The sequence below is a fragment of the Thermobia domestica genome, chromosome 6, assembly GCF_964235325.1.
Source record: "Thermobia domestica chromosome 6, izTheDome1.hap1.1, whole genome shotgun sequence".
In the NCBI taxonomy this organism is placed as follows: domain Eukaryota; kingdom Metazoa; phylum Arthropoda; class Insecta; order Zygentoma; family Lepismatidae; genus Thermobia; species Thermobia domestica.
This window is the reverse complement of record NC_137459.1, coordinates 247,432,943-247,457,515: the sequence shown is the minus strand read 5'-3', so window position 1 is coordinate 247,457,515 and position 24,573 is coordinate 247,432,943. Positions and strand designations below refer to the sequence as shown.

The window sequence follows — 24,573 nt, the reverse complement described above, 5'->3', positions numbered from 1 at the left end:
AACTAGACAAGGATGTAGTATGTCACTTCAACTATTCAATATTTACAATGAATGTTTAGTGAAGGAAGCACTAATGGGAATTGGATATTTCAAGATTGGAGGGCAGATCATTAACAAGATCAGGTATGCAGATGATACATTTATTATAGCTAGAACCGAAGAAGGACTACAGGAGATGGTTAACAAAATCTTGTGACCAATATTTCAAAGTCATTTTACAATGACATCTTATAAATAAAAATAAATGTAGAAATAAATTTGCATATTACTTCCTTATATTTAAAATTTCTTTTTTCACCCTTTTGTGCGTAAGGTTACACTATCATTAAAAGAATCCTAATTTCGAAGCATTCTGGCGAGTTGTAGTAAAAGTAACTATCCAAGAAGACTGTGTTTAGATTTTTGTATCAAATATAATAACACCTTTGTTTGACTGACAAGTGAATATAATGAGTAACTGCTTTTCCTCAAAATTTAGTCGTTAATTGTAAATATATATAAGCTCAATTTTTGTAAAATTGCTTTATGGTCCGAGTTTGTATTTTTACTGGTATATGCATCTCTACATATAAATAAACAAACCATTTCTACAGAAGTAAATAAACTGTAGAGGAGAAAGATTGAAAACATCGTCAGTTTTCAAAGTCCATAAATAACTGATGTAACGTTAACGTTAACGTTATTCTCAAATAACTTATGTAATTCTTACTTGAATCGATTTATTAGGACTTGCGTATGGTCCTATAGTTAATTCACCTCGGGAATATAGTGTGGCGGAGAGGGCATATATTATGGTTTTCCTCCTACAGCACTACATTCGAGTTTGCGTTGTGATATGTAAATACGCGTAGGTATCCTCGTTCATGACCTTGCTGTTGCATAACAGCGTAAAGCAAAACCAACGAAACAACAATTGAGCTCGTTGGAAGTTCCTCGCAATCTGTTTCAAATCATGGATTTGTATGAAATATAAAAACATCCTGTGATTAACACGTACTAATAAAGGACGCAATTGGCACTTGAATTATTGTGGCTATAATTTTTGAAAATACAGACGCATTAGTATTATTTAAATTTGTTGAAGTTTGGAATTTGGTTGCAAATGCTAATTGTTGAAATATGAAATTCTGAGGTAAAGTCTTCAAGTATATGGAATAACAACTAAAATGTAATGTATATGTGGACTTTTTATCACATCTATCACATGTTTTGCGTCTTGAATTCAAATTGTAGGTATGAGATTCCGTATATGAAAACCTTTGTGCTACCATTAAGCACATATAATTTTCTCAAGATAAAAGCCATATGGAACAACATCTTACAAAGTTATACCATGATGCATCAAGTCATTTACAATTGGTAAGCATTAAAGTTGTTCACATTTATATATGCAATTTGCTACATTCTCATAAAACTACCACAGCAAAATTAACAATCCCTCATTGCTGATTTCATACTAATTTCTTTCTGATTTTATTAATATTGTTGCTTCTTACGTAATTGCGATCTCGTTGAAATATAGTTGATCATTTAATGAGACAGATGCAACAGCTAAGAAACCACTGTAATTACAATGGAGAAATTCAACTCTTCTTTCCACAATAAAAAAGTTTAGCTGACGGGAGAGTGTCATGTTTCAGAACTTCATTGTCAACTCGTTGAAGTTGGCGCTACATAAACATTTTCTTTCTGTTTGTAACGTTTGTCATTAAAGAAAGTAAACTTTCCTTATTGCTTGGGAATGCCTCGAGACAACAGAGAAAGTATTCTAAACGAACTTACAGGAGTTGCGCTGACGTGACTGGGTCATCGAACAGCGAGCGAGCGGAAAAGAGAAAACATCTCCTCCACTCAGTCAAGGTTGGGCTGCGATCTCAGCATGACATTATCTTTGCGGAAGACGCTGATACTCCTTCTCTGCGGTTATCTTGTATTGACATTTTTTCGTAATGTAGTGAAGAAAGAAACATTAGTGACGATAGGGTTGCTATGTCTCACCAAGTGGGGAATCGCATTTGTGCTGTCAATGATCGAAGAGCTAAGAGCATTTGTACTTCCTCACTTTGAGTTACCTCCAGATCTTCAACGAAACTTTGGCGAATGGGCAGGTAAGACATGTAACTTTCTTCCTTTTTCTTTTCATTTCTGGGGAACGTCGCACAACTTTGGTTAATAGGCCCAGGGAGATGATAAAAATTGAAATAAGATAATGATGAAATGATGAAAAATCCATATTTTTGACAGGTGTCAAACCCGCGATTTTCAAGTTTTATTTTTGTTAGCCTAGGGTGGAAATCTAAATTTTACTACTTTTGGAGTACACGTATTAAATGTTTACCGTCCCTTTCAGCATCGAAATTGTATGAAACTTGAATTTGTAGTTTATCGTGAGATTCGAACCACATGATTACCTACAGGGAATCGAACCTTGATCTCCCGCATCAAAGGCGCGTAAGCTAACCATGTAGCGACGAGAAAGCTATGAATGTTTGTAATTCAAGATTTTAAAAAAAATATATCTAGCAAAGTTGAAGCTACTTTATCATTCTCGATACTTTTTAGCTCTTCTGATGGTGTAGTGGCTAGCGCTCGTGCCTTTGGTGCACGAGGTTCTGGGTTCGATTCCTGGTTGGAAAGCATTGAGGACTACTTACGCACTCCAGTTTTCATATAGCACCGGCGGTGAAACGAAGCACCAGACTTCAACAAAAAAGCAAACAAACAATCTATGGGTTTTGTATGCATAGCATAAAATTTGTGTCTTTATCTTATGGGAAAAATGAAATGAAATATTTAAGTTTTACGTTCCACGGTTAGGCCGGTTAGGCTAAAGGAGACAGTGGCGATGAGAGATGAATGAAATGGTAGAATGAAAAAAGTAGGAGGAAACGGGAGAACCCCGAGAAAACCCATGAACACGATGTTTGTCCACCACAAAGTCCACACGGCGCGAGTGGGATCGAACCAGGCATCCCAAGCACCGGAGGTGAACTCTCTACCACTGAGCCACCGCGCCCCCTATATCTTATGGGAAAACTAAATAAATGGACTGTTCTATAATGTAGACTTAATTTACGACTGTTAGGAATAAAATAAAGGCAAGATGGAGTTACCGTTTAGAAAATCTTATCCATAATAACAAAAAAAAAAAAAAAACTACGACATCGTATTCCTATGTTAAGTTGTGGATAACAAATTAACTTGGTTTATCTTAACTCATTATGTGAACTTATAATGATATTCATTTTGTCAATAGTTTCTACATGAAATACACTATCAGCAATTCTGATGTGAAAGGGGAAGAATGGAGGCTTTTAGTTTATACTAATTCGAGAAAGTATAATCAGTTTTTACTAATATCCCCCAAAAGAAAAAAAAATAGACGTTCGATTGTTCTTATATATTAATTATTTACATTTGAAATATTAAGCATTACTAATGTCTGTGTGGGCCACATATGTGTGTCGGGAAATCCCTAGGCAAACGCACATGTACGGATATAGTTATGACAAAAGAGTGTTTCAATTTCACATAAACCACCAGGAAAATAGCAAGGTCGTATTCTTAATTGAAAATGCTAATGATCACAAAGAGCTTTAGAAATATTAGGAACATTTAAGTTTAAATTGTGTGTTTTGCAGTCGAAGCCTGGATCTTCAATTTAGGTTCAAGCTCTGGCAATTGAATGAGTAAAAACAATCTAGTATATTATTTTTTGCCCATTACAAAGGCGACATACTCCCCCTGCACTTAATACTTTAATTTTAAATGTTAACGTAAATTTTATTCTAGATTTAAAGGAATCAGTGAAGTGTTATAAAATACAATATTTAGTTTAATGTATTTCAGTTATGCCCCATGGGCTAAAAGAATCGAATGATGAGTGTGAGTGAATACCACAAACTTACATTAATAGGAATCAAACCCGCAACTCTTCATACCAGAGGCGAGCGTTACCAGTGAGACACAATGTTCTCTAGTGAAATATAATGCCAAGAACATTTTTCATATAGTGGATTCTCTTTGCTGTGCCTGACTTCCTCGGAAACAATTTTATATTCAGTGATTTCATTAATTTCGTTTTTTGCTTCTGCTTTCTTAATGATAATTTTTATTCGCGTTCTTCAGTAAGTAATAGTTTTGAGTTAACACCTTAAACATTTAAGCTGTCAATATATTTTTCAGTATAAAATTTAAATGTGTTAAATTTGTTATAAGAGTCACTAAAAGTAGCAGAAACCGGGAGGTTGTTACTTGTTGGGTTTTCTTTCGTGTGAATAACCAGAAAGTGGACCTGAAAACGTTGGACACAATGCCTTAAAAATAATTTCGTTATTGTTTATACTCCCGCTACTATTACTGCTAGTTCAAAGGTTAAATTATAAAGTAAAATGTAAATGTGCACATAAACAGCCCATCCATTACTCTTTCAACTACTAACGCCACTTTCTACAAATTGTCTGTCGTTTAACTGCATGCACATACCAACCATTCTATTATGAGTGGCGTATTTTACATAAATAAATACGAGTAATGTTCACTTGATATACCTTTTCTTCTCACGTCAGCATGAAAATTGTTTACTATTTAATTTCATAACAGTGTTGAGTTAAGTATGTACAACATTTCGATGATTTCATGAAGTTTATTATTTTTTTACAGTCGTCAGGGTATGTCTTATGATATAACTTTTAGTATGTTATTATTCTTTTTAATATATAGGCGTCATCACAATTTCTGTTTTTAATTTCCCATATTTCCATTGCATAAATTTGTTAGCAAACAAGCTTGTACAAGCAAGCATATAGCTCTATAATGCAGGTCTCTTGGGAGCAAGGTAGTTGGTAGGTTGTGCCTGTTCTATACGAGATGATCTTGTTTGATACATTGCACCATACAACTGAGTCGGATTCAAATTTCGGTTCGGAGCTTATGTTAATAGTTGAACCTCCGTCTATGTAAAGACATAAACCAAGAATTCAATCAACTGGTAGGGACTAACTATATTTAAAAAAAAAAGCTATATATATATATATTTATACATTACAGATGCTATAGAAAATTGTATCACTGCAAACAATTGTTAAGGTACTTGTAAACGGAACATAAAAACACCAGTTTAACCCTACCTACCATACTCTAGTAACTTAGCCTAACCTAACGTACTCTACTAAGCTAACCTACCCTGCTATCTTAACCTAACCTAACCTCTAAAGCCTAACTTACTCTAACCTACTCTACTAAATTAACCTCTAGAATCTAACCTACACTATTTTTACTTTATTTTACTCTACCCTAGGCAACGTTGGTGCATTTTTTTGCATGACTCAATTATTTGGGCATGCGCCAGGAAAAAAAGTCCAAAATGTCTCAGAGAAGCTAAAGGTATATATTATTTTGACAAATCATTGTAAACTTGCAAGCAAAGCTCTTTTCATTTGCTTTAATTAAAGAAAAATCGGATGGAAAATTGGACAGATTTTATTTTAGAAAATTTGGATCAAATGTTCCATGTCACAGGAAAACAACATGTCACTTGCTACCATACACGATCAGACCAGAGTTGGATGAACAGTTTGATGTACTGGATAAGAAAAATGGATTGTATAGTGGCTTCGCAAACTAAAATACGAAATTTAGGATACGTTAATGCAAACTTTTCATATAATGAAAAAAAAAAAAAAAAGGAATGAGTTGTGGCTACAATAAGAATATAGTTGAAAACTAAATTATAAGGAATAACGCTGTTAGGCCGACAATTTAAGATAGTGTCCGAACGACTATAATGTGCCCAATGTTCTCCATTTTCCTATTTGATGGTGTATGGTCCCTTCTCAAAACTAGGTCAATGTTCTATGTCACAAATCACAAAATAGAATTGGATGCAGTATTCCATGTCATACGAAAGTCTGATGGAAACATGGACCATCTATCGTGGGCTTTCACGGATAACGCCGGCTATCTACATCCGATACATGTAAGTTTCGGGTGATCCCCTTTATTGTCTTTACAAAAAGTTTATTATTATTATTATTATTATTATTATTATTATTATTATTATTATTATTATTATTATTATTATTATTATTATTATTATTAACTGAACCTGCGTTCTGTACACAACGCACCACTCACATATGGGCATGAGTCTTCTTGCCATTCCTCATAACATACGTACATGTCCCTTTACATACACAAGTGAAAGATGTCTTGATAAAAATCAGCAAGGGGTATCATAAAGGAGAAATTTGTTCGATTATTTTTTTTCAATATCTCGCATCGTTTGCACGATTTGAGCCTAGTTCCGGTTGAAGTTTCTGATTCATGTATGATCAGTGTTTTCTTTCTTCTTGCATGCAGTATCTAATAAGCAAATACATTATACACACAATTAATTATAATGTCGGTGGTTTATGGTGTTCATTGGGCAAAACACTCCAAACAATAACGATTCATCTTAAACTCGAGAAATTGTTATCTTTCGTTTTTCATCATCATTTGGCAATGAATCAAACGCCGAAGAGATATACTAACGCCTTATAAAAATGTGTCGTGTTGGAATGTATAACTCGTAGGATATGGTGCTTTACTTTTTAAAAATTTCAACACTTCTAGTGTACCCCTAAAAATGAAATAAAGAAATAACGACCATTGTTAAATTTTCAATTTGAACTGAACAAACTACACAAAATTTGCAATCGATCAGTGAAAACGGCATCTTCCTTGAGCCTAGTTCCCGAGAACTCACTGTCGAAAAGATTGGCCACAAACATAAAATTTGTTTGCCCACAAACATATAAACCTAGCATTTTAATATACAGATTATTATTATTTTTGTTTGTTCAGGTTTAGCGTCTCTTTCGGTGCGGAGGCTGTATAAGACCTGGACCTACAGTTCAAAGTGAAATAGGAATGACGATAATGTGATTAACGCTATCTGACATGGAACTGAACCCGGGACCTCGTGTATGAAAGGATGCGCAAGTCAGTAGACCATCCTAGGGAACTATTATTATTATTATTATTATTATTATTATTATTATTATTATTATTATTATTATTATTATTATTATTATTATTATTATTATTATTATTATTACACGTGTATTGTACTTTGACATGAGAATAATTTTAATCTAACTGAATCATAAATTCTGTTGGCGGTGGTAGTAGTAGTATTGTAGTGCTTACGCATAGAAGAGGAATAAAGTTGTACATGTGTTGTGCTCCGACCCCTTGTTCAATCCTGTGTCTCATGTCTTGAGTTACATAGAATAGTGTGTAAATACAGTAATTCGTTTGTTGAGATGCGCTGTTAAAAATAATGTTCTGGTAGCTTTATGCACATTACGTAATAAGTGGCACGTCAGGAACTGTGTACAATTTCTTCTCTTTTGGTCCTCTAGGTGTAATATTAAGGAAAACAACACTTAACAACTTGTTTGGTTGGACGGTCTACTTATAAGCTATTTTTAATGCTTGTTTTTTCGTTGTATCTCTAAATTAGGTTTTTTAGTCTAAGAAATTATCATTTAGTGGAAATAAAATTTGTTAGAAAAATGTTTTCTTCTCTTGTATTGAAAGAGACAAAGTCACTCACCTTCACATTCTTGCTATTTTGGGTATTTTTTATTTTTATTTTTTTACCTTTACCGTACAAGAAAATATTTTCAAAGAAGTTTGCATAAACAAACAAAAAGAAAATGTAAAATTTCAACTCATCTATTTTGTTTTGCTCTCACATCAGTTTTTATTCACACATTAAAGTAATACCTAAAAAGCAACATCTATAATTACTCAAATATTCTGCAATACTTTCAAACTAAAGAAACGGAAAACATATAGACCTTAATAAACACACCATTTTTACTAAATGTTAAGAAGCATGTTGAAACATTGTGAAAGGTTTTGTTATTACTTAAAGCCTATCGTAGTTTACTTGAAAACAACTTTCTTGGAAATGAGCAATATTTAAAATGGTAACCGTATTTCAATACTGTAAGAGAAATTGAAAAATTCGAATAATATTTTGATAAGTTTAAAATCATTTACGCTACGTAAATGGAAACATACTTTCAATGAGGAAGGAATCAAGATTACGCGGGAAGGACAGGACCTGTTATTTAGATTGATTCAAACCACCATTCCTTCATTTTATCTGTATTAAAACAGCTTTGTAGCTGTAATAGTACGCCGGAAGCGAGAGCTTTAGTCCAGGAAACTCGCTACCAGGAAGCTGATGAATTTAAGTGTTACGCATTCAGTCGCACGGACACACACGTGAAAGTAACTATGATGATCTTTTATGCAGCACTTATCACTGGTAATGTGCACTCCTCGTAATATGTAATAATAAATGTAGATATGTGTTCTCATAAACTACTCTCCTCTTAGGTCTAGTGGCTAGACTGTTCACCTTAGTTGCACGGGTTCATGGGTTCGATTCCCGGGACGTAAACATTGGAAATTCAACTCTGTAAGGTGGTTCGGATTCCACGTTAACCTGTAGGTTCACTTCACATATAGCCTCGATGCTGAAAACAGGCGCTAAATTCCAATCCAACCAATAGTTTTATAAACTGTAGTATAAAACCACCATTATGAGACACAAAGCACCTTATGTTTCTATTAAATAAATGGACATTTGTGTAAAACTTATGTAAGGTAAACTTATGATAGTTTATCGGATGTGATAAATATGTTTAGTCTCTCTCTCAGTCTGATGTATTTTATTGTACACAACTGGATTTAAAGACAGTTTGAAGTAAAAAAAAAAAATTCTACGCCGTCTCTAACTTGTAAATTTTCTTTTGTTCACTATTTAAATAATCCAATAGTTTCAAATATTTTTTATTAAGAATATTTCATAAAGCTCAGAGTCCATTTTTTCATATACAGGATCACCATTCTGGCATTCATACGATGGGACTGTGGAGAAAATCTCACTCAGTATTGAATCTTAGTTGTTGGACAGTTACACGAGAATACTAATTGCCCACGAAAAGTGAATCATATTTCTCCTTTGGATATTCTGATAATATTATTTATACAATACATATATTCTACAGTAAGCGTGCTAGTTACAGAGCCCTCAAGAGTAAAGAAGGAATATATTTATATTAAAAATTCTAAATATTTTTAATATACGGAGAAGAGTTTTCGGAACAAATACAGCTGTACAAATACTTAGAACGATTACGTAAAATTTACTTAAAATATATAAACTGTAAAGTGTACACTATATTAATCTTATGGCTTAAGAAAGAATGTCACTTGCTACATGCTATGCGGAGTGTGGCACAGAATATGAATGCAGAAGTGTGTATATAGAAAGTACAGTTACCAGCAAAATTAGATATCAACTTTACAATTTCTTTTAGCAATAACATCTATCTCTATGTCAATGAGTAGGCTTGATTTCAATTTGCTGCCGCATGGAGAACACCATGTACTGTTTTAGTTACAGACAATTGTTTCATACAGTTGTTTGCAGTTTAAAGATATTGACAAAATACGTTGTACATATAAGTGGTCATTCACCTCTGGTGATATGCGTAGGACATGTCTCAAACGTTTAGTTTCAATAAGAGAAATAGGGATAACTTGAGAAATGCTAGACAAAATTCAAGGATTCAGTGAATCGAGAGATTACATTTTATGTCAAAATGAAAGGGCAACGTTTGTAGTAAATTCAGTTCTAAGTCAGTAGTGTTTGTGTATTTTATTGTAGGATAAAATAAAATGTTACATACAGATAGTATACAGGGTGGGCCATTTTAATTAATCCACGGAAATATCTGAAAAATGATAAAACATAGAAGAAATTTTTGAAGTACACGTTATATATTGCTAAGGGGGAAAACCAATTCCGCCAAAAGTACCCCTCCTCGCCTCCCGTAAATGGGGGTAACGGGGGGTAACTTTGAAATGTCAAATGGGAACATGGGTCGAGTAATACCTCGTTCGAAAGGTCTTGGAAAACTAAGTAACGCTGTACCAAAAGATGTTTCATATTGTGCACCAGTTTCAAAATGGCCGCCATGATATGGTTCGGAAACTCCAGTACCCGTAGTATGAAAACCATGGATGGTAAATGAATGGAACAAAATTGAAATACGTAAATATCATAGGGCATATCGAATGATGTAATCCCTGTGATCCCAGTGGCCTCCCTGAAGGGGTCTTGTGGGCTAACTTCAAAATTTCAATGTCCGACCGCACAACGGTTCGGGCGTAAGCTTGACCACAGAGTGGCTTGACCTACCCAATGCTGTTTGGAAGGCAGACTTCATGCATAGAGAATTGGTGCACTAAGTTAACGCGGATGGCCACAGTTACATTTTGATTAACTATTAGCATTCATGTCATATTGTGAGCTTGAGGGACGAAACGGTGCGTATGTATATGCCCGAAATGCTTTCTGAATAACCAGCACGCATTGCATAAAAGTTTCTCTTTTTTTAGTCACTACAGCGTCATCCTTACAAACAAATGTTTCAACCACACCATACAGTGGCGTAGCAGCTGCCCCCGCAACCCCCGCAGTGCGGGGGGGCCCCGAGGTATAGGGGGCCTCCAAGTCTTGCGATGAATAAAGATTTAAAAAAGTAGAACATCAACCTTTCTTCTATCGGCTTTACAACTAGGGCCCCTTCTCTATACTTTGCGGGGGGGCCCGCAAAAGTGTGCTACGCCACTGACACCATACCTATTTGTAAGGTTAGCCTTAATTTACGAATTAAAGTAGAGTTCTCGTTTGAACTTTCACTTTACTTTTCACCCCACTCACATACAGAGCGCAGGGAGAGATTATTTTGCAGGACTTGGATTTCTCTCTATACATTATGGCAATTTTACTCTAATATTTTTATCTCTGTTGTATTATTCTCGAGCCTTGGAACGCCTCCGTGGTTTTCCTATTTAATTTTCGTTATTTTCATTTATGTCTAACCGTATTCATACTATGGGCACTAGACGTTTTCTTAGACACAGCCACCATGTCTTTGCGATCATTTTGAAAACGGTGTCTCATGTCGAAAATTTTCTTACAGAAGCTGTTTGATATTAATTTGTCTATGTAACGTGATGTTACTCGCTTCAAGCTGCTATTTGAAATTTTCAAGTTGGCCCCGGATACCTTTCAGTTGGCCCTTGGAGTCACCCCGACAACACCTTTCGATGTGCCTTACGTCAGTTAGCTACTCCAGTTTTTCTTTTGTTGATTTATCTCCAATCGCTTTCATACTACGGGTACTAAATCTTTTCTCTGACACGGATACTATGTTTCGGCGGCCTTTTGAGAACACTGCCATTTCACATCAATCGTTTTCTCCTGCAATATGTTAGATTTTGCAAGATTTATCGAACGAGGTACCACTCGACTCATGTTACTATTTGAAATTTTGAAGTTAGCCCCCAAAACCCCTTTAGGGAGGCCACTGGGATCACAAGGACCGCACCGTTCGATATGCCCTATGATATTTACGTATTTCAATTTTGTTCCATGGTTTCATTTACCTTCCATGGTTTTCACACTACGGGTACTGGAGTTTCCGAACCATATTATGGCGGCCATTTTGAAACCGGTGCACAATATGGAACATCTTTTGGTACAGCGTTACTTAGTTTTCCAAGACCTTTCGAACGAGGTATTACTCGACCCATGTTCCCATTTGACATTTCAAAGTTACCTCCCGTTACCCTCATTTAGGGGGGCGGGGAGGGGTACTTTTGGCGGAATTTTGTTTCCCCCTTAGCAATATATAACGTATACTTGAAACATTTCTTCTATGTTTTATCATTTTTCAGATATTTCCGTGGATTAATTAAAATGGCCCACCCTGTATATATGTATGTATAACTATGAAAAAGGCCATTTTTGCAGAAAAGAAAAAACTTAATTCAAAATATACTTCTCATCAATTTTTTTTGTATACATTTTAGAACAATTCATAATACTTTGAAGGTGCAGTTCAACATGCTCCACTAACTTAATGTTTAAATTCTGTAGCCAATTTTCGCAATTTCGGATTTAATTGGACAACGTTTAAAAGTAACGTAACTGCGTTAGATTTCCATCATTTCGGAGTTGATAAAAATTAATATGGTAACCGCAACCAGGATCGAAGAAGAAGTACCTAATTATTCGGACATTTGTAACTATCTCTAAAAAAGCGTATTAGGATTAAGTCGTTCGGATATCTAATTTCTCTTATATGATACTTGGTAAGAAGATACTTAACCGATATAACATTTAAAGTTTCTTGACTAATGAAAGATAATACTTTCTGTTTTTTAATATTTATTTATCAATTAAAAACTTTGAGTTTTATTAGACACACAAAGAATAATCTCAGTATATCATATCCCTGATCTATCTAAGTACATCAAACAAATATTTGAAATACCATTTACGTCAATTTGTAAAATGGACTGACCTTCCCCGTTTAAGTGACTCGAATGAAACGTTCGATCCTACACGGAATCAGAACAAGACATACTGAAATTGCATATAATCTTAAGCGAAATATATGGATGTACTTCATAAAATATTAGCATGAACGAACACTCAGCACAAAATAGCATTAGACTAATTTTCAATCTTTCCGGATATTGCAGTGTAGCATCACTTTCAGCATATTCGCCGGATTTTGCGCAAGTTGAGCATGTTACTGAAGAAGCGGAAATATACTGTGATAAAGATGAAGGCACTGTTTTCATTGTTGAGTCAAATCACTGTCACTTTTTCTGGAGAATCCAAATCTACAATAAGAAATGGAGGTTCCCATTTAAAATTTTAAAGTTAGCCCCGTATCCCCGAAGGGCGGAGGGATAGGAGTTGAATTTGGTGCAATTGGATAGCTTTTTCAAAACTATTTAACACGTATTATTTTTGTTTTGCTGATCTGTATATTTCGCGAGATAATGGACCGTTCCGGGACTTTTTCCGCATCCTGTATACATTTTCTTTGCACAATTGAGTTCTTTATCTCAAAATTTCGCAAGTACAATAGTGACAGCGTTGCCTTTTGCAAAAGAGTGTGTGATAAGATTTTAAAAAATAAGAGTATGCGTATAAAATGACGTTTTTTATTAGAGAAATTTATATTATTTAATTGAGCTGATGAGATCTTCAATATATCGGAGAAAACCTTAGAGTTAAGACGTTTTGGCGGAATTCTTTGAAAATAACGTTTCTTTCTGCAACTTCCGGAATAGTGGTAGCTTACAGATGAATCGAAAAAAATAAAACTTTGTAACACTGTGTGGTTCCGGTATTGGAAGCCAAGTTTTGTAATGATAATGTTATTGTCTCGGGCGCTAAGTTTTGCAACGATTGAAAATAACTAATAATTAAAGGAAAATTTCTGCTCGGGCTGCCAAATAGAATTACTACGTGATATTACGAATAAGCAGATCTTACGTATTCGGGCGACGAAGAATATGAAACGTATTGTTTTCGGAATTCGATTCCTTATCTCTAATTTGCATATTTAATCTGAACTAGAATGAATAATTAAGGCACTCACGGATGAGCCTAATATGCATCAGAAAAATGAATACCTGACCTTGTACTTGAAAAGTGAATGGTATTGATGAGTGGCAACTCATCTGCCTATTACACAAATAACATTTAAAAAAATGAATGAGAGTTTGGAGAATTGAAGTTGACTCCACGGGGCTCGAACTTCAGTTCTCCAAGGTAAAGATACAGTTTTGCTAAGATGGTTAGGAATTAAAAAAAAATGATATATATATATATATAACGAAAGATGACCTAATGTCTAATCGATCCTGTTTTCCCCATAACGGTGTCTCCAAGGCGCTAGGAAAACAGGTGCGTAGTTAATAATGAAGTGATTTAAATATGCGGAGCAAAAATCTCACAAGCTGCAAAGCTGAAAGAAAGATTTTTCGCTAATGGCTTGTTCAGTTGGCTACACTGACTATCACTCTGTCACCGAAGTGTGTGGAGATAGCAAAAATAGTTAAAAAGCAACAAACAAGGAAAGTTGAATTTAAAGTTTTTTTTTAAAAAAAATGAGTTAATTTAGATAAAAATTTCTGATGGTCAATGTAACCGTATTTCAACTTTTTCAGTTCTTCTAGGTATGCTAATACCGGTTAAAGAAATAGGCATATCTTTGAAATGATAACCACATAACTGCTTTGGTTCTAACGTCAAATAGACTTTTAATAAATTTAACGAGAAATAAGGTGATATCTACAAAAATCAACAAGAAAGTTAATTTAGATTTACAAAAAAAAAATGAATTAATTGACTTTACTGAAAATGAATCAGACTTTTGACTGTTTTGACCAAATAATATGATTTCTGTTAACACATTCTTCACTGTACAACGTAATATTCAAATTATCTTATCTTGACTGTAAAATTTAGCAACAATTTATTTCTACTCAACTAAACTGACGATATTCGATTCTTTATAATTACCATGACGTAGTTATACAAACAAAAATTTCTATTAAACTGAATATTAATTAGCAAAATGATTTATTGTTTTCCTCCCAGACATATCCGACTATTAAGTAATTCGCCCACAGTTACTACCTCTTTTTATTAATAAAAGAAATGGAAATAAGTTTAAGAATCGGATTGCGGAATGAAAGAATTAATGATTTAGGTTGCTTGCAAGACTTACTGGAGAAATAGTTTAGAAGCGATAGTATGCTTTTGAGAAAATTTAGTGCACTGTTTCTAATGAACTCTAATGAATTTTCAATATTAAAAGATTTGCATAAACAAAACATAGCTTTGTACACATACTATATCAGTTGGTAAATAATACAATTCACAATAAAAATCGTTACACAACACTAACTACACAAATATTTCATATTCAAGTACACTACACAGAAATATATATATATATAGTACTACCATTATTATAGTTTGGCCAATTGATCAAAATAATTATATTGTCGACGCTTGCTGATTTTCTCACTGATTCCTTATTTTGCGAATACACGTTTCTCCATAGCTATGGACCCTATCTGCGTTCGTTGCTCAGATAGGTACCTCCGAAGGGATTTACTCGAGTATCTTAAATTTGTTTACCTTATTTACGAGACTCTAACGATATTACGGGATAAGAATGTTTACACTTATTTGTCTGAAACTTACTCAACATAGCACGTCTTTGGAAGCTTTATATTGATTGTTTCTTTTAAGAATGAGTATGATAAAAATTGACAAGTTACAATAAAATCATATTAAGCCTGTTTACCGCTCTGACACATATTTCCCTAACACAACCTATACAAATGTTAAAATTTGAAAAACTAGACTTTGACGCTAACTCGTAGTTTACTCAAAACAGAAATTACATTACATTCACACATCTTAAACGCGATTTATTTTTAAAAGAGAAATAATCCATACTTGATATAAATAGATACTGGATTGCATATAAATGATTATAATGACGGCTTCAAGGATCTAAATATTGACACATTACGATTACAAATAAATGCATGATTGAAGATCAAATCAATGTATACAAATTTCACTAGTAAAATAATCAAAAATTTTATGGTACTTATTCAAGAATGAAATTAACAGTTCCTATATCAGTGAATTAATTTTGGAAATGCAACCAAGGCATTAGGCTATTTGTTTACTTCTTTTAAAAAGAAAGAAAAAAAAATGCTCTAAATGTTTACGGACAGTTCCGTATGAATAAACAATGTCCCGAAGTTTCTAGGAAAAGGTGAGTATGGAGATCACGAATCACGGAAATATTGGCCATAGTCCTTCTTCAATAACGAAAATAACAGAATACTTTGTCCTACCTTAATAAGTCTTTCCGCTTATATTTCCACACTTCAGAAGAAAACTGCACTGTACTTAACTGACCGTCACAATGCTTCCTAATGTCCCTTCTCAGACCCCGCTGTCCTCTGGATTCAACTCCCGGAGAAGAGGTCCTCGTTTGTCTGAAGCGTCTGGGTCTTCCTGTGGCAAGGCATCTGTCTCGAGTATCGGGGATCGAACCCGTGTCTCCGTCCTTCATCTCCATGTTGTTGAGATGCAACGATGCGTCACTTATCAAATCCATCTGCACTTAAATTTCACTCGCACAGTTTCTATATATATATATCCGCCATACATCGCACTACTTTTCCTGTCTTTGCACTTTATGCGGGAAATCAACGTATATAGAATCACAGACTCACTTCAACATCACCATTTATGTAGCGTTACCGTAAGATGATAAGAATTTTGTCTATCTGCCGATGTTTTAAATATTTGTATAAATAATCTTGTAACGACGAAGTTGCTGTGGATAACGCGTGGTTTAAGTAACTGGCTGCTAACGGGTGTTTAGCTAGCCATTTTTCTGAAATTTAAACACTTAAATATATATATATATATGTATATATGAGTTGACGTACGCTTATGAATCGCGTGTTGGTGATGTTTTCACGATGAAGTGTCGACTTAGAGTAACCTCTCTTCCGTGTGGGCGTTCTCCCAGCTTTCTTTATTTTTTTTTTTTTTTAAATAGACGCTTCATTCTTCTCTTTGTGAATTTTGAATTTCGGATTCTGATTCGCCGCTTTAAGTTCGTGACACCATTTCCCAAAAATCGGTTGATAATTTGGCTTGGGTTTCTAGCGTCTCTTCTGGGCTAGTACGTGATGTTAAAGAGTTTCATAAGCACTTGCGAAGATTGTAGATAAAAAATTTTGGTTCCTGTGTGTCTGTGACGTGATATTTGCGATATCGAGGTACTTAGGTAGTGCGACAGTGTGGCTGGAGTAACAATAGCAAATTCCATTACCGTTTACTGGCGAGGTAGAAAAATGGGTGGTCTATTAGTGCGGTTACCGTCTTATGTTTTTTTTTTCTGAAAAGCAGAGAAACTTCTTTACCTGGGACAAATGAAAGAGGTTCGCTTGGCTGCTAAATGAAACAAAATAAAATTTTCCTTGACTTTTTAAAATAAATTGAATTTACATATAAAGATGTTTTAATTTGAATATAAGAACAATTAATTAAGTGTGTGAGCGTAATTGTCACAATACCCCCCTCCCAAGATGTAGCAAGTGCTGCAACAGAGTGAAGCACGGCTGCATCTAAGGAGAAGTAACATTTGATAAATATAAAAGTTCAAATTCTGACAAAAAGTACAAGTACATGAAAATCCTAACCCTAATCTATGTTGAAGAAGAAAATTTATAAATTCACAAAAATCCGAACCCTAATGTTAAAATTTCGTGCAAGCTGAGAGAGATAATCTCAATCTAGATGAGAGGTCTCAGGTATTGAGTTGGTGGTCAGTTCAAGCTGCTGGACACAAGCTTATGAGGCATGTTTTAAATAATATGACCTTATTCTTAATCGTCTCTTGGAGTTCTTCTTTAATTTCTCTGCGCGGGATACAACTTCTTCTATTTCTTCCAAAGTTCTGGCTGCCCTAGGTAACAAAACAACCAAACAACAATATTATATAATTCTCAGCGTCTTGTATCATCGGGAAAGAGAGCATTGGTTACAGAGGGTGGCATGGAGCTTCAATTCCTCCATGTGCGAGGGCAAAGCCACTGCTCGCACTTCTGCTTTTATTCTTCGGCCATGATTCTTCTTCAGTAACATAACTTTAAAATATAAGGAGAGTAAAATGAGTAAGGCAAAGTTCCATGTCGCGAACATCCAATTGTGGGAACTTGCAAACATCTTGGTGGATTTGTCATCTGCTCGCTGCTCGTAGCTCACTATTCTTAGGCTCGGCGCGTTTTCGCAGGTATCATCACCAAGGCGAAGGGGTGCGTTGAGTCTCTGCTCTAAACGCAAAACTCCACTTCAGAGAGCTCAAATCGGGAGTCCATCTCTACCGATTGCTCTGTATACAGGCACTTCTTCGTGCATAACAAAAATTACATCTCTCCTGGGCCGGTTTCAATGCTGGGTTGCGCACATTGGTGAACATCTTTTTCCAGTCTTCCTCTGTAATTTTGATTGCCTCACATCCGGTATCTGAAATAAAGTTAAAACAAATGCTGATAAACAAATTCATTTCTGGGTATTATGCTTCCATATAGTACATCCTCTTATTCTTTATGTTTAACTTCTAGGGTTAGCCGCTTGAACAAGAGATGCAGGTACATTCAACTGAGCTATGCCATAAACAAAATTCTCTTATATTTCTTTCATCAGTTTCCTGCTAAGTCTTCTTTCTTCGCGCTAGTACTTTATTCTTGACTTATACTTTTCTTGCAGTATCTTCTTGCAATTTTTCCTTACTTCTTGCCTACAATCATTGTATTTCTATGCTTCCATTAATTTTCATGCCATTGTGTATCTTAGTCTGTTTTCCAGCAAGCTGTCACGTAACCTCGACTCGAACCTGGACCGTTGGAGTCAATTTTTAGTATGCAAGTATAGCCGGGTGAATGGTGACGATGCCGATACCATTCTTGTCATTTTCCAGGCTTTCCTTGGTACAATGTGAGTACTGCCAATTGTCATTGCTCATTTCCTGAGTGCTCACCACTTTTCTATCGGCAATCAATGTATCCTGTTGGCCACTTTTACATTCTGCTTCTGACTTGTGGTCTTCTCTGGTGCCTTCACCATGAAAATAACTTCTTGGCGGATTTGCTTCGTTCTGCCAGTTATCGTCACTTATCTCCTGTGTCTCTACTGCTTTGGACTGACTGTGTATATGTTGCTGGTCACATGGACTTCTCTGGCCGTTGTAAGTTCTCCATGAATCTTGGTCCTCGAACTCAAGTACTCCTTTTCCTTGTGCATTTCTGGAGTCTTCTGCCCATTTTCTCCGTGCCTTCGGGTGATTATTCCTCCTGACATAGTTATGGCTGCGTTGCCATCCTGCACGTTTGTCGTGGAAACCTTTCATTCTTGTATTTTTGTTTCGTCTTGGTTGGATTCTTGTCCTACCAGGGATCATTCTTCCACGCAGTTTACGTTTGCTCTTGAATTTTGGAGCGTTTACAGCGTTGGAAACACTTGTACTTATCTCTACAGGTGTGGGGGTCTGTTTGGCCTCCTGGTGTGTATCCTGCACAATTTCTTCTGATGGAAGTTCCTCCAGTACTTCCGTGTTTGACTTCTCGTGTTCGTCCAGCCTCCTGGCTTGTTCCTGTCGTTTCCTCGAGAAGACTTCTGCCAAATGGTCTTGTTTTTCCATGAGCTTGTCAAGTTTTCTATCTAGTTCTTCTATTTTCTTATTCTGTTCTTTTATATTCTTCCTCTGTTCTTTTATATTCTTCCTCTGTTCTTCTCTAATTTTCTTCTGTTCTTCTCTAAATTCTTCGTTTTTCGTGTTCTCTTCTTTTTGTTGTTTCATGAACTCATCCAGTCGTTGGTATAGCTCCTCATCTCTCCGGTCCCATTTTGCAAACCACTTTTGTAACGTTGATAGAAGACGTTCCTGAAAATCAACATTAGTGCTGTTCGGCCCGTGATGCTGTTGAATGTTGTCTCTACTTCCTTGAGTGACATTTTCCGTAACTGGACTTGCATCCCTCTGGTCACCACATTCGGGACAATTTCGAGCCTCATCCGTGGGATCCAAATCCTGTTCCCATAGGTCACGTCCACACGTGCGACAACGTTGTGCTTCTTCCATTGCAGACATCCTGTTTCTTGGTCGTTGCCTCAAGGTAGATGGCCTCAACTGTAGCATCTGCAAGTAGACTTAAATAACTGGATTGTCAGAATAATTCTTATTAAAATTTGTCTAAAATGAATTCTAATTGTCTGACCTATGCTGTCAATCACTCTAAATTTCGTACTCTAAGTTCACCTTAATACGCAAAAATATTACTATTTCATCAATGTAGCATGCCAAGCTACTTTATCACCACACGTTTTCCACAACAACTTAGTTCATTCTTGTTTTTTTTTTCTTTTTTTTTTTTACTATATTCATATGGATATTTATGTGTATATACAAATAGTGTATTAATTAACAGATAACATGTCTAAAACACAATAATATGTAAGTAATAAAATGCATGTGTAAATAAAAGTATTAAATCTGACCTATTCTAAACCTATATCTATATATGAATATATAATTATGTTAATACTAATGTTATTCACTAGAAACACACTTAGCTAAATTTATGCATCAATATGCCAAGAATTTGCATGTTTACTTATATTAGTCGCTTACCTGGTGCATTACCTTTTTGTTTTCTTCTTTCCTTCTTTTCTTCTCTTTTTTTTTAAACAAACAAAATTGTGTATCTCCTTTCTCTTCCAATCAAACAAACCAACAAACAAACATGAGGTAAGAACAATTATTATTATTATTATTATTATTATTATTTTTTTTTTTTTTACGCATGTGCTGAAATGAAATCAAATTGGTTGCGAGGGGGAGTAGAACGCTTAATCGTTCCCTACGGGTAATCTCGAAATAATGATTCTTTGAATACAAAGTTACCTAATTTCCTATCACGCTTCCCATTCTTAATTTTAGTATTACGTAATAGACTTGATTACTGTTTTCGTTCGCTGTTCGAAATTTACTATGTATGCTTCTCCAAACTAGATTTCCTACTTTTTTTTTTTTTTTTTTAAGCTTACTACGCTTTTCGGTCCTGAAATGAAATTAACTACGCATGTTGGTCCTTCAAATAAGATTAACTACGCATTCGGGTTCCTCAAATAAGATTAACTACGCATTCGGGTCCCTGTTCGGGCGCCATTTCTTGTAACACTGTGTGGTTCCGGTATTGGAAGCCAAGTTTTGTAATGATAATGTTATTGTCTCGGGCGCTAAGTTTTGCAACGATTGAAAATAACTAATAATTAAAGGAAAATTTCTGCTCGGGCTGCCAAATAGAATTACTACGTGATATTACGAATAAGCAGATCTTACGTATTCGGGCGACGAAGAATATGAAACGTATTGTTTTCGGAATTCGATTCCTTATCTCTAATTTGCATATTTAATCTGAACTAGAATGAATAATTAAGGCACTCACGGATGAGCCTAATATGCATCAGAAAAATGAATACCTGACCTTGTACTTGAAAAGTGAATGGTATTGATGAGTGGCAACTCATCTGCCTATTACACAAATAACATTTAAAAAAATGAATGAGAGTTTGGAGAATTGAAGTTGACTCCACGGGGCTCGAACTTCAGTTCTCCAAGGTAAAGATACAGTTTTGCTAAGATGGTTAGGAATTAAAAAAAAATGATATATATATATATATAACGAAAGATGACCTAATGTCTAATCGATCCTGTTTTCCCCATAACGGTGTCTCCAAGGCGCTAGGAAAACAGGTGCGTAGTTAATAATGAAGTGATTTAAATATGCGGAGCAAAAATCTCACAAGCTGCAAAGCTGAAAGAAAGATTTTTCGCTAATGGCTTGTTCAGTTGGCTACACTGACTATCACTCTGTCACCGAAGTGTGTGGAGATAGCAAAAATAGTTAAAAAGCAACAAACAAGGAAAGTTGAATTTAAAGTTTTTTTTTAAAAAAAATGAGTTAATTTAGATAAAAATTTCTGATGGTCAATGTAACCGTATTTCAACTTTTTCAGTTCTTCTAGGTATGCTAATACCGGTTAAAGAAATAGGCATATCTTTGAAATGATAACCACATAACTGCTTTGGTTCTAACGTCAAATAGACTTTTAATAAATTTAACGAGAAATAAGGTGATATCTACAAAAATCAACAAGAAAGTTAATTTAGATTTACAAAAAAAAAATGAATTAATTGACTTTACTGAAAATGAATCAGACTTTTGACTGTTTTGACCAAATAATATGATTTCTGTTAACACATTCTTCACTGTACAACGTAATATTCAAATTATCTTATCTTGACTGTAAAATTTAGCAACAATTTATTTCTACTCAACTAAACTGACGATATTCGATTCTTTATAATTACCATGACGTAGTTATACAAACAAAAATTTCTATTAAACTGAATATTAATTAGCAAAATGATTTATTGTTTTCCTCCCAGACATATCCGACTATTAAGTAATTCGCCCACAGTTACTACCTCTTTTTATTAATAAAAGAAATGGAAATAAGTTTAAGAATCGGATTGCGGAATGAAAGAATTAATGATTTAGGTTGCTTGCAAGACTTACTGGAGAAATAGTTTAGAAGCGATAGTATGCTTTTGAGAAAATTTAGTGCACTGTTTCTAATGAACTCTAATGAATTTTCAATATTAAAAGATTTGCATAAACAAAACATAGCTTTGTACACATACTATATCAGTTGGTAAATAATACAATTCACAATAAAAATCGTTACACAACACTAACTACACAAATATTTCATATTCAAGTACACTACACAGAAATATATATATATATAGTACTACCATTATTATAGTTTGGCCAATTGATCAAAATAATTATATTGTCGACGCTTGCTGATTTTCTCACTGATTCCTTATTTTGCGAATACACGTTTCTCCATAGCTATGGACCCTATCTGCGTTCGTTGCTCAGATAGGTACCTCCGAAGGGATTTACTCGAGTATCTTAAATTTGTTTACCTTATTTACGAGACTCTAACGATATTACGGGATAAGAATGTTTACACTTATTTGTCTGAAACTTACTCAACATAGCACGTCTTTGGAAGCTTTATATTGATTGTTTCTTTTAAGAATGAGTATGATAAAAATTGACAAGTTACAATAAAATCATATTAAGCCTGTTTACCGCTCTGACACATATTTCCCTAACACAACCTATACAAATGTTAAAATTTGAAAAACTAGACTTTGACGCTAACTCGTAGTTTACTCAAAACAGAAATTACATTACATTCACACATCTTAAACGCGATTTATTTTTAAAAGAGAAATAATCCATACTTGATATAAATAGATACTGGATTGCATATAAATGATTATAATGACGGCTTCAAGGATCTAAATATTGACACATTACGATTACAAATAAATGCATGATTGAAGATCAAATCAATGTATACAAATTTCACTAGTAAAATAATCAAAAATTTTATGGTACTTATTCAAGAATGAAATTAACAGTTCCTATATCAGTGAATTAATTTTGGAAATGCAACCAAGGCATTAGGCTATTTGTTTACTTCTTTTAAAAAGAAAGAAAAAAAAATGCTCTAAATGTTTACGGACAGTTCCGTATGAATAAACAATGTCCCGAAGTTTCTAGGAAAAGGTGAGTATGGAGATCACGAATCACGGAAATATTGGCCATAGTCCTTCTTCAATAACGAAAATAACAGAATACTTTGTCCTACCTTAATAAGTCTTTCCGCTTATATTTCCACACTTCAGAAGAAAACTGCACTGTACTTAACTGACCGTCACAATGCTTCCTAATGTCCCTTCTCAGACCCCGCTGTCCTCTGGATTCAACTCCCGGAGAAGAGGTCCTCGTTTGTCTGAAGCGTCTGGGTCTTCCTGTGGCAAGGCATCTGTCTCGAGTATCGGGGATCGAACCCGTGTCTCCGTCCTTCATCTCCATGTTGTTGAGATGCAACGATGCGTCACTTATCAAATCCATCTGCACTTAAATTTCACTCGCACAGTTTCTATATATATATATCCGCCATACATCGCACTACTTTTCCTGTCTTTGCACTTTATGCGGGAAATCAACGTATATAGAATCACAGACTCACTTCAACATCACCATTTATGTAGCGTTACCGTAAGATGATAAGAATTTTGTCTATCTGCCGATGTTTTAAATATTTGTATAAATAATCTTGTAACGACGAAGTTGCTGTGGATAACGCGTGGTTTAAGTAACTGGCTGCTAACGGGTGTTTAGCTAGCCATTTTTCTGAAATTTAAACACTTAAATATATATATATATATGTATATATGAGTTGACGTACGCTTATGAATCGCGTGTTGGTGATGTTTTCACGATGAAGTGTCGACTTAGAGTAACCTCTCTTCCGTGTGGGCGTTCTCCCAGCTTTCTTTATTTTTTTTTTTTTTTAAATAGACGCTTCATTCTTCTCTTTGTGAATTTTGAATTTCGGATTCTGATTCGCCGCTTTAAGTTCGTGACACCATTTCCCAAAAATCGGTTGATAATTTGGCTTGGGTTTCTAGCGTCTCTTCTGGGCTAGTACGTGATGTTAAAGAGTTTCATAAGCACTTGCGAAGATTGTAGATAAAAAATTTTGGTTCCTGTGTGTCTGTGACGTGATATTTGCGATATCGAGGTACTTAGGTAGTGCGACAGTGTGGCTGGAGTAACAATAGCAAATTCCATTACCGTTTACTGGCGAGGTAGAAAAATGGGTGGTCTATTAGTGCGGTTACCGTCTTATGTTTTTTTTTTCTGAAAAGCAGAGAAACTTCTTTACCTGGGACAAATGAAAGAGGTTCGCTTGGCTGCTAAATGAAACAAAATAAAATTTTCCTTGACTTTTTAAAATAAATTGAATTTACATATAAAGATGTTTTAATTTGAATATAAGAACAATTAATTAAGTGTGTGAGCGTAATTGTCACAACTTGTGTGTATCAGAAACTGTTCAAACAAATTTGTTTGAATGTCGCAAATTCATATTCCATTACTGACTATACT

The 24,573-nt window shown here is 34.8% G+C and overlaps 1 protein-coding gene across 1 annotated transcript in view; it reads left to right on the top strand.

The window, feature by feature from the left end:
- Nucleotides 1-1,817: 1,817 nt before the first annotated feature.
- LOC145688464 (inactive hydroxysteroid dehydrogenase-like protein 1) overlaps nt 1,818-24,573 on the top strand; it is a 138,792-nt gene continuing 116,036 nt past the window's right edge. Inside the window, exon 1 of the mRNA XM_081762726.1 lies at nt 1,818-2,108. Within this exon, the coding sequence (XP_081618852.1) occupies nt 1,880-2,108 (229 nt within the window). The 5' untranslated portion in view covers nt 1,818-1,879. The remainder of the gene's footprint in view (nt 2,109-24,573) is intronic.